This window comes from Zea mays, chromosome 2, assembly GCF_902167145.1.
Source record: "Zea mays cultivar B73 chromosome 2, Zm-B73-REFERENCE-NAM-5.0, whole genome shotgun sequence".
NCBI classification, from domain to species: domain Eukaryota; kingdom Viridiplantae; phylum Streptophyta; class Magnoliopsida; order Poales; family Poaceae; genus Zea; species Zea mays.
The window spans coordinates 179885847-179897581 of NC_050097.1; the positions used below are offsets into that span (position 1 = coordinate 179885847).

General features: G+C 48.1%; 1 protein-coding gene across 1 annotated transcript; it reads right to left on the reverse strand.

Annotated features, from left to right (window-relative positions):
* Positions 1–9721: 9721 nt before the first annotated feature.
* Positions 9722–11228, reverse strand: LOC100382776 (uncharacterized). Its single transcript, NM_001175485.1, has one exon. It carries the CDS (start codon positions 11046–11048, stop codon positions 9891–9893), a length of 1158 nt encoding a protein of 385 aa, NP_001168956.1. The 5' UTR covers positions 11049–11228; the 3' UTR covers positions 9722–9890.
* Positions 11229–11735: the final 507 nt, after the last annotated feature.

Consider the following 11735-nt stretch of genomic DNA (forward strand, 5'->3'; position numbering starts at 1 on the left):
TTCACCCAGTTGTTGAAAACCTCTGCAATGTTATTTGTTATGTAATCACACCTCTCCAACTAAACAATAGTCTGAAGCTATCCTCCCAGCTGCCATATAACTCTGTTAGGGCCTTTTCTTTCCCTTTCCAGACGGTATCATAAGCAATACTGCAATTGTGCTGCTCTTGTAACAGGGTCTGCAATTCTTTAGCTCCCATATGCGGTTTGTTGGTAAGGATGGGAAGCGCTAAGGAGGCAACCCATGAGCTGGTTGGTGTTGTGGTCTTCCTTTGACCACTAGAAGTGCAAGTGTGGTGGTCAACAATGACTGAAACCTGCATAAAATAAATCATTTACATCGTTTTAGCATCACAACATGGTCCGAAGAAAGTTCAATGATCAAAAAAACAAGTACTAAAAAATACTCACAACTATAGTGGGGGAACCAGCAACTTCGGGTCTCGCATTAATTCTCCAAGGGCAATCACCACCTTTACAGTAACCACGATATCTGAATGGAGCGCTTGACTCAATTCCTAACTCAAACTCATTGTTAATCGCGTATTGCCTTATAGCCAGTCTAAATTCTTTCATATCCTTGTATAAACTACCAACCTTCATAATAGGGTTCGATCGGTTACAAACTAATATTCGCTCTCCTGGTATAGCATCCTTGCAGGGTAATGCACCTATTTCATCATCAGAATCATCATTTCTGTTGCGAACTGGACATGGTCTACAACTAAAAGCTTGTTGTCTCGCATTCGATTCCTGATTATCTTCATCCATTAAGCCCAACTTGTCATACATGACAGCCTCTGACACAACCTCTTGTGCTCCTTCTTCCTCCCATATTTCCTCAATTTCTATGGAGCCCCAATCAATTTGTAAACCCTAAACCGACATACTAGTCACTCACTGCAAACAAAATGAAATATACATAAACAAAATGGCATAACCTTACATCTGCAAATGATGCATCCGGAGGTGGAAGAAGGGGCCTATGAGCAGGGGGTCGCCTGGTATGTCAATCCCCAAGCCGGCGCACCTCCATTCCTCTGACTCACGATCCTCTCCGTCCATGGCGCAACCAACTACTACTGCAGGACTCAGTGAATGAAGGGAATGCAGGGGTACCAGGGCGCTACACGGTGGGGGGGATGCGCCTTCCTCCATGGCAGCAGGGAGTTGGAAGGACGTCCACGCTGACCGAACCTTCGTTCGTCCGTGGCGGCCGGACTGGGGAAAATGGGCAGCAGCACGAGTGAAAAAGGAGCAAGAGGAGGAAGGGAGGGAGGGGTAGATCAGTCACAGAATGACTTTTACCGAGGGCGTGCGCTGTTAGCGGGCGCTCAAAGGAAAATCTCACCTTACCGGCGAGTAGGCTTGGCAATGGGGCGGGTTCGGGTCGGGTCCCCGCGGTTTTAGACCCGACGGTGTTCGGGGCGGGTTTAAATTTTTACCCGCGGGGCCACGGTTTCGGGGACCCGAATTAATTCGGTTTCGGGGCGGTTCTGTATTTTCACCCGTGGTTTTTTTGCGGGGACCCGAAACCCGTAATAAACCGAGTCAGCCCACTAATTGAAACTAGCGAGCCCAGCCCAATATTGAAAACCCTAGCACCCAGGCGTCTAGTGCGGTACTGCGGTAGTGCCCACCGCCAGCCGCCACCAACCCACGCTGCCGCAGTGCCGCCTGCCGCGCACAAGCACAAACGCTAAGACGCAGCCACGCAGGAGCAGGACGCAGCGCTCGCCTTCACCTCGCGGCCTCGCCGTCGCCCGCCGCCGCCCTCGCGTCACTCCGCGTGTCACCTGCTGCGCGTCACCGACTCACCGGCTCTGCGCGTCATCGGCGTTGCGCGTCACGCCGTCAGCCCGTCACTCGGTCACCGGCTCTACAGGTCCTGAAGCTCCGGTCGTCTTCAACGTCGTAAGTATCTGACGAATCCCATTCCCATCCCTCAGCAAGCAAGCAAGCAATTTTCACTTGATCGACATGTGTGAATATGGAGCGTGTCTGACGATCCTTCCGGTGCGCGTCCGTCCGTTACGTACGTGGTGCCGAGCAGGTCGTGGAGATCACCAAGGAGAGCAAGGTGAAGTACGAGCTGGACAAGAAGACGGGGCTCATCAAGGTGGACCGGATCCTCTACTCGTGCGGTCGTGCCTCACCCAGTCACCTCTACTCGTGACAGGTAAGTATAGCAGTATAGATTAGTATGGATTAGTTCTCATGCTAGTAGTTCTTAGGGTCCCTTTAACGTTTTGCATTTTTCAGAATATTAGGGTGAAGTGAAATGTCGACTCCAGGTACTAGTAGTTCTCATGCTCCTACAACCGGAGCAGCTATTGGATCTCAAGTGGAAACAGAAGCAGCAGCGGGCCCTCGAACCCGTGCACGTGCAGCAGCAGCAGCGCCTCCATCTGATTTAGCAACTGCAGCAGGTGATGTGTTAGAATTAGATGATGATGTTGCTGTTGGTAGTAAGAGGAAACCAGGACCAAAATTAAAATCTAAAGTTTGGTTAGAGTTTGATAGAATTGAGTTAAATGGGGTTTGGAAAGCAAAATGCAAATGGTGTAAGAAGCATCTAGGAGGGGACACAAGAAATGGTACAAGTCACTTGAGTGGCCATCTTGAGATTTGTCCAGATAGGGCTGTTAGAAAAGGTATAAAACAGTCGTCTCTTAAATTGACTGCAAATCCACATGATGGGACTGTGATTTTGGAGAAATATGTTTTTGATCAAGAAACAGCTAGAAAAGAGCTTGCATTAATGACTATTATCCATGAGTACCCTTTGTCTATGGTGGACCATGTTGGATTTCGCAAGTTTTGTGCAGCATTGCAACCATTATTCAAAGTAGTGTCTAGGAATACACTTAGGAAGGATATCCTTGATATGTATGAAGTGCAAAAACAATCCATGTTGAAGTATTTTCGGAAGTTGAGTTCTCGAGTTGCTATTACTTCTGATTTATGGACAGCAAACCACCAAAAGAAAGGCTACATGGCCGTGACAGCACACTTTATAGATGATGATTGGAAGCTAAAGAGTTTTCTTATTAGGTAATAACCCTACTGTTCTTTATGCCCTAACTTCTTCAATTAATATCCTTATATTATATAATGTTGAACTTATTTTGTGTAGGTTCCTATATGTTCCAGCTCCACATACAGCTGAGGTTATTGCTGATCTTCTTCATGATGTTCTCCTTGACTGGCATATTGAGAGGAATTTGTCTACTATAACTCTTGATAATTGTAGCACAAATGATAGTGTTATGAGAAATATGGTTGGGACCTCCAATGAGAACCTCAGACAAAGAATGGACACTGTGAAAGGCAAGTTGCCCCTCTCATCTTGTATGTTACAAGGTAAATTAGTCCATATGAGATGTGCTTGCCATATTTTAAACCTTGTTGTGAAAGATGGAATGAGTGTAATGGAACATGGAATTGATAGTATTAGAGAGATTGTTGGATTTTGGTCTGCCACACCTAAAAGACATGAGAAATTTGAGAAAATGGCAATGCAAATGAAGGGTAAATATGACAAAAAGATAGCTCTTGACTGCAGAACTAGATGGAACTCTACTTATCTAATGCTTAACACTGCTTTGCTGTACAAAGATGTTTTTGAACGCCTTGCTGCTCGTGCTCCTTGTATTCCAACTGGAGATGATTGGCAGTTTGCTAAGGACCTTTGTGATAGATTGAAGATTTTCTATGATGTCACAGAGTTGTTATCTGGCACTAACTATGTCACAGCCAACATTTTCTTTCCCAAAATCACCAATATTTATTTGGCAATTAGGAAGTGGCAAGTAAGTGCTAACCCAAAGGTTGAAGAAATGTCTAGTAAAATGAAAGAGAAGTTCAACAAATATTGGTTTGATGTGCATGGTTTGATGGCTGTTGGTGCTGTCCTAGATCCTAGGTATAAACTTCATCTTTTGAACGTACTTTTTCTAAAAATCCATGGATCTGAAATTACAAGTATGGAGGCTGTTAACAAAGTCAAGGATATCCTTTATAACTTGGTTTTAGAGTATCAAGATACTATAGAAGTTGTTGCCACAACAGATGGTGCTCAACCTAGGACAAGTAGTGCTCCTAATGACATGTTTGAGGAGGATTGGATGGACACTTTTGATGATTACATGTCCAAGCAACCAGACGTGACCTCCACTTATGTGCGCACAGAGATGGATTTGTACTTAGAGGAACCACTGCTTCCTAGGACACATGATTTGGATATCATTCAGTGGTGGCAGCATGCTGGGCTTAAATATCCTACTTTGAGAAAGATTGCACGTGATGTTCTTGCAATTCCGGTTTCAACAGTGGCATCTGAGTCCGTGTTTAGCACAGGAGGAAGAATAATTAGTCCACAGCGTAGTAAGCTTGCACCATCAATGGTGGAAGCACTCATGTGTATGCAGGCTTGGTCCCGTGCTGACATGTTAGGTACGTGGTCAGAATTTTAACAACATTTATATGTTATTTGATTTCATGCACATTATAGGAAACAACCAATGATGGCTGCTTTGTTGCAATGTAGGGTCTCCAACTATGATGGGTGTTTTGATGACTTGTCTTGATGAACAAGATGAAGAGATGGTACTGTTTATTTGTTGCTTTAATGACTTGCATTGAAGAGCCTGACTCGAGCTGTTTTTATTATTTTGCAGGATGAACATGAATCAACAATTGTTGATTAACCATTCGAGATGAACCTGCTTGCTGGCTGCTGCTACAAACTGCTTGTTGTCTGTTGGGTGCTGCTAGCCTGCTACAAACTGTTTGCTAATTGCTATAGACTGTCATGTACTCATGTTGTAAGAGACATATATGTATGTTGTATGAAGTATGCAAATGACTAAATGTAATATGTATGCTGCTACAAACTGTTTGATGCTACAAACTGTTTGCTATTGACTGTCATGTTGGCCTTGTTTACTTGCTATTGACTAAATGTAATATGTATGATGTAGCCTTTCATCATTTCATGCCCTTTTTTTGATGAAGTATGAATGTATGATCTTGTTTACTTGCTATTGGCCTTGTTTACCTGCTACAAACCGTGTTGCTGGTGCTGCCTGTCTGCTGGAAACCAGCACACCTGTTTCGGGTCTGCGGGTCCCCGACGGGTTGCGGGCCTCCACGGGTTCGGGTCCGGGTGCGTGTTTTCACCCGTATTACAATTCGGGTTCGGGTCGGGTCTGCAATTCGGGTTTCGGGCGCGGGTCCGCGGACATTGCACCCGACCCGAACCCGCCCCATTGCCAACCCTACCGGCGAGTTGGCGAGCTCGAGAAGACCAGAGGAGCGACGACGCGCTGCGGAGTACCAGCGGGGCGAAGCCAGCGGACGGGAGGATCATAATCCCAAAAAGCTCCGGGGCGAACGGGAGAAGAAAACGCCGGGGCAATCGGGCGAGCAGGTGCGCGGATGCTCAGCGTGCGTGGTCACGAGGGAGAAGGAGGAAGGGTAGCCCGGCAGAGGCGAAGAGAGCAGCTGTTTCTTTCGTTTCATCGACACCGACCCGAATGACATGACATTATGACAATCAGTCAATCACACAAGTATACGTGAGTGTGACTGGTGAGGGTGGGACGTGGGTCTATGGACCTGGTGTATGCGTGTCACAGTACAACAACTGAGGACCGGGGCATTTGAACGGGGAGATCGAAGAGAAACCGGCTAGTTCGAGCTGACTAGTTAGCTCTAACTCGGTTTGGCTTGTTAAATTTACGAGTCACAAAGTTAATTTGATTCGGTTTATTTACGAGTTCGAGTTGGCTTGTTTAACTCGCGAGTTAGAAAAAAACAATATACATAATAATTAATTTCTAATTAATTTTAAACTAATTTATCAATAAAAATAGTAATTATACTCAAAGTTTTACAGACCACATCAATATAATATCAAATTAACACAACACGTCACTTACCAATTCACAATTCGCACGTATGTTCATCCGTTTAACCCACAGTTATATTCGCATAGACCAATTTAACAAAGACATAATTCATCAATCATTAGTTTAATTCATAGGGCATAGACATCACATATATGTATAGCATGTTCATCAATTGTTATGTAAATGATATGCATATAGTTTCGTTTTGCTGAAATGCGATAGCTCGCGAGCTGGCTCGTTAACAAACCTAGTTGGCTCGTTAACAGACCGAGCTAGGATGTCAACTCAGCTCGTGAAAAATTCAAACGAGCCGATCTTAGCCGAGCCGAGCTGACCACGAATCGAGCGAGCCGATGAGCTACGGTCATTTCATCCAGCCCTAAATTCAACCATTCAGGGCTGGTTGGGGTGTTTGGTTGTTCGGGGGTTGGGACTGAATTCAAACAGCTCGGGTATTGTCTCTGTCGAGCTCTCCGTGAAGATTGCGGAGGAGCCGCGGAGTTGATTGTGAGGGGTTCGTTCCTACCTCACCGGAGCGGCAAAGGCGACGCTAGTGGAATCGAGGTATTGAGTGGGTTCCTGTCCACTTGGCTCAAAGATCAAGCCGTGTCTTGATAGAGGAGCAAGTGAGAGCTTGAATTCCACCCCCAACATGGATTAGAGGTGATCAGCAAATCACCATTACCACGGGATAAATTTCGGTGTCATTCTCTCACCTTTTACTCATTACTTGCAAGTAGTTAGTAATTTGTGTATTGTCTATCTTTTGTATTGTTAGCATAAATTGATCATCATATTTTGTTAACCTATCAAAGCTATAAAATTTATATCTCTTGTTGTTTTGATTAAATTTCTCTATTGTCTTTTATTTTAGTCAAAATCGTCTATTCACCTCCACTCTATCAGGTGTCCTAGATCCTACAGACGATTGGTGGGGTTATTTACTTGCCTTGTATTATACTTCAGAACTTTAGTAGTTGTATGTCGACATTTAAATAATATGGGACTATGTGAACTTGGATGACCTTGAACTATGTGAATGTGATATGATGATGTTGAACTATATGTGAATGTGGTTTGTGGTTGTTAATGTTGCTTTGTGAATGTGATTGTGAATATGAATTGATGTATATATGGATGTGGATGTATGTAGTAGCTCTGTACACCCAAGTGCTCAAATATCACTCGATGATTAGTGTTGGTGCTTTACAAAGTGGTTAGATTAGATAGACCACTGCTTATAGTACTTGTTATAGGTTTAGGCCTATTGTTAGAGTGAGGTTAGAACATCTCTTATCCATTGATGTTTGCTCGCACCATTATAATAGTTGTATCAAAGGGGATTGCAGTCTTGTGAGATCATACCAACTATGTTGGTGGTGTCAGCGCCACCATGTACCAGAGCAAATAAGACCCACAACATATTTGTAGGAAACTCGATGGTGAAGACGGGGGAGCATCGGGGAGAGGCTACATTGGAGACCCACTTTGTGCGTGGGGCAACATCCGAGGCTATCTGCAGAGTTACCTGACCAGGAGCTCAGCTCCCTGCATGGGCATTCTCGCGAGAGGGTCCAACAAGGAGTAGAGAAAAGCTTGTGTGATTCTTTATGCCTTGATAAAAATACTAGAATCATGAGCAAGAGTTTGTATCCCTATCGCATTTAAGCTTATGTATTCATTTGTATATCTTGGTTGTGTGATTTAACTTTATATAAGCTAGCGGTTAGGCTTCAAATCTAGGTTGTACAACTATTTTGGGTAGAGATAACAATACACCTAGTCAAAATTATAGTTTATTTATTACATAGTGTCGGCGTTTCGACCCCGGGGGGTCCCTGGACCGACGAGTAAATTGTCGCCGCGTGTCCCAGCCCAGATGGGTCGGCGCGAGACGGAGCACGAAGGGGGGAAACAAGGAGACAGGCGTAAAGGGGGAACCCGCGGCCTTCGTGTTTGTCCTGCGCCCAGGTCGGGTGCGCTTGCAGTAGGGGGTTACAAGCGTCCGCGTGGGAGGGGACGAGAGGCCTGCACGCGCCGTCCCGTCCTCCCGCGCGGCCAACCTTCTCGTACGAGTGCCCTGGGCCTTCCTTTTATAGGCGTAAGGAGAGGACCCAGGTGTACAATAGGAGATATAGCAGTGTGCTAACGTGTCTAGCAGAGAGGAGCTAGCGCCCTAAGTACATGACGTCGTGGCAGCCGAAGAGGTTTTGGCACCCTGTTCATGTGATGTCGTGGCCGTCAGAGGAGCGCTGGAGCCTTGCGGAAGGACAGCTGTCGGGGCTGTCGAGTCCTTGCTGACGTCTCCCTGCTTCCGTAAGGGGCTGAGAGCCGCCGTCGTCATGGAGCACGCGGGGCGCCATCATTACTTGTTTACCGGGGCGAGCCAGATGGGACACCGGTCTTGTTCCCCGTAGCCTGAGCTAGCTAGGGGTAGGGTAATGATAGCCCCCCCTGTGACATGGTCGGTCCGAGCCCTGGGTCGGGCGAGGCGGAGGCTCCTCCGAGGTCGAGGTCGAGTCTGTCTTCCGAGGTCGAGGTCGAGGTCGAGTCCGAGCCTCGGGTCGGGCGAGGCAGAGACCATCGTATGAGGCCAAGGCTGAGTCCGAGCCCTGGGGTCAGGCGAGGCAGAGTTCGTCGTCTTCCGGTGCCGAGGCCGAGTCCGAGCCCTGGGGTCGGGCGAGGCGGAGTTCGTCGTCTTCCGGGGCCGAGGCCGAGTCCGAGCCCTGGGGTCGGGCGAGGCGGAGCTTCCTATGGCGCCCGAGGCCGGACTTGGCTGCTGTCAGCCTCTCTCTGTCGAGTGGCACAGCAGTCGGAGCGGCGCAGGCGGCGCTGTCTTCTTGTCAGGCCGGTCAGTGGAGCGGCGAAGTGACTGCGGTCACTTCGGCTCTGTCGACGGAAGGGCGCGCGTCAGGATAGGGTGTCAGGCCATCCTTGCATTAAATGCACCTGCGATATGGTCGGTCGGTGTGGCGATCCGGCCAAGGTTGCTTCTCGGCGAAGACTGGACCTCGGGCGAGCCGAAGGTGTGTCCGTCGCTTGAGGGGGTCCTTGGGCGAGACGTGAATCCTTCGGGGTCAGCTGCCCTTGCCCGAGGCTAGGCTCGGGCGAGGCGAGATCGTGTCCCTTGAGTGGACCGAGCCTTGACTTAATCGCACCCATCAGGCCTTTGCAGCTTAGTGCTGATGGGGTTACCAGCTGAGATTAGGAGTCTTGGGAGTACCCTTAATTATGGTCCCGACACATAGTGACTAGATGGAAATTATAAGTTGTAGTTAGTTTTGTAAAAAAAATAGTTTGCATAATTTATCCTGTCTTATACGTCCAAATGTCATAACATTAAAATAACTGCTTACAGGCTGATAATTGTCAAAATGCACGAATCTACTAATTAAAAGTTTTTTTATTTTCGGTGGTAGTTTCATTTCTAACATGTCAGCAATTTGGATGGTGTGGCAATCAATCAGTGAAGAAAGAGATGAAACCATGTGTACACTATTACCTGGGCATATTATGTCTTGCATGTTACCTAAAATAATGCACCAAATGAAAATCTCCGCTATGAGAGAATGTTTCAACCAAGATTTCATTTCTTTTAATTTGTTTGGACTTTGTAACTTTTGAACATTAGTTTTAGTTTTTTTTTTAAAAAAAACTCCTCGATTACGTTAAAAAAAATCCTCGAAGCCAAAAGGTCACTTCGGAGCATTAGTTTTTAGTTTTTTTAGACTTAGTGTGCTTTTAGAATTTTGTCTTATAATAGCTCTTTAGCTTTTAAAAGATCAAACAAACGGCGATAGAATAGGAGATCACACAACAGCGCATATTTAGATTTTTATAGGATAGGATACAAGAACACAAGTTACTTACATAAACAAATTGGAAAAGGAATCTTCGACCCGGTTGCATTGAACGGTAATGCAGGTCGTACCATGTGCGCGAAGCCTGAATTATTGGCTTAATTTTAGTCCACAACGACTCAAAGCATCACGCCAGCCGCACCTGCGGACCGCGGCGCTGTCCTGTGTCTTCTCCTCCCAGTAGCGTCGCCATGATTTACGCAAGCTTGCAGAACGGGAGGCCATGGCAGCGCGCACGGGTATGATGGCCCGACGTCCCGGTTCCTCACGTGCTCATTTTCCACCTCCATGGTCTCCAGGTCGACGGAGAAGAGCCAGGTTTTCTCCCCCGGCGTCAGCACCACGGAGGTATTGTCTGCAGCGACAATACTCGCCGGCAGCCTAAAGAACCAGTATTCCCAACCGGGCAGATTCGCGGTCGCGTCCCTCAGACTGATGCTCCTCTCTATCACCCACTCGCCGGAATCCGGTAGCTGACAGAACACCTCGAGGTCATCGCCGTCCAAGCGCACGACGCGCACCGTGTCTCCACCGTCCACGCCACCAATGACACGGAAGCTGATCCTCCGATTCGGCAGCTGCATAGGCGCCGGGAAGGCGAGGAGCGAGAACTTGAGCGTGCTCTCGTCGAGCACGAGCAGGCTACTGGTCTCCATCCCCCAGTAGACCTTCCTGGCGGCTCGTCCAGCAAAATGGCTCCTCTCTATATCTGGGACTTCAACGTCGTCGTCGTTCATGGCGTGCCAACATATGCGCCACCCGCCGTCGCTACCTGGAGTAAACACGCACGCCCGTGGCGTGCAGAACTGGTAGCGCCACCTGCTGCGCTCGTAGAGCACGGATAGCACCCTGAAGTTTGACATGGCGTCGCCGGCGCAGGTTCCGACACCATCTAGCAGGAAGGCGCCAAGTAACGGGAGATGGCTGAGGTCGGCCGGGCGCGCGATCCCCTGATATCGCCGTGACACGGGCTCGCACACGATGAAGTCAGGTGACCAGCGCCTTGGGTCTATGGACTCCCACCACGGCGTGCTGGTCAGGAGGAGGAGGCTGCCGCGGCTGTCGACGATCTCCCTGCTCTGGCTACGCCGTATACGGCTGGAACGGTTGTCGTACATGTACATGCGGCGTGGGCGGTCGCCTTCCACCGGCGGAGCGTATAGGAAGTCGAGGGAGAAGTGGCCCGCGTCGACGACGGCCGGCGACGAGGGCACGAAGGCTGCCGGCCGTTTCCTTGCCGGCCGGCCCCACCGCCCCGTCGCGTTTGGAGGCAGCATGTCCGTGACGTAGTAGCGGCCGGCCACGGGCGGCGCGCCGTGGAGGGCGCGACAGCAAGCCAGGAAGCCTGCGCCGGCAACGGCCCGGCGCCAGCGCCTGCACGTGGCCGCAGCGCGGATGAGGTGGAGCGGCGAGCCGAGGTTGAGGAGCACCGCTTCGAGGAGCTCGTCGGGGAGGTCGTTTACGCTCGTCGGCCCCGCGGGCAGCTTGCTCCTCTGTTTGGCCTTGACCTTGTTACGCTTACGCCGCTGGCCCTTCCCCATTGACACAGGAACGTGCGCACTCTGGTTGGCACTCGAGAAGATATGCTAAACTAGCTAGATCGGTCCTGTTCCATTGAGAACGAACAGTGTACCTCTATTTATATATACTTGCTCGGTTGATCCACTCTTCTATTGTGGATCATTTTTGTATCCAAGCTATTTTTTTAACTCTCTAGGTCACAAATTTGTCACTCTCTTGACTAAAATCTCGTGTCAAGCTTTCCAAACTTTAACAAGTTTAGAGATTCAAAAATGACATCGCTAGACTTGTCTTGAAAAGAACTTCTATATTTACATATATTTATTAGACAATGTAGCTATAACTTAATGGCAAAATTATGGCCAAGTTGCATCTCAAAGACAAAACAAAGCCAAAAAAATGTTATAAGTTTTTCATCGAGATTGAGTACACATGGTATGGTA

Coding starts and splice junctions, on each gene's coding strand:
- LOC100382776 (NM_001175485.1), bottom strand. CDS start 11,048: ATGCTGCCTCCAAACGCGACGGGGCGGTGGGGCCGGCCGGCAAGGAAA.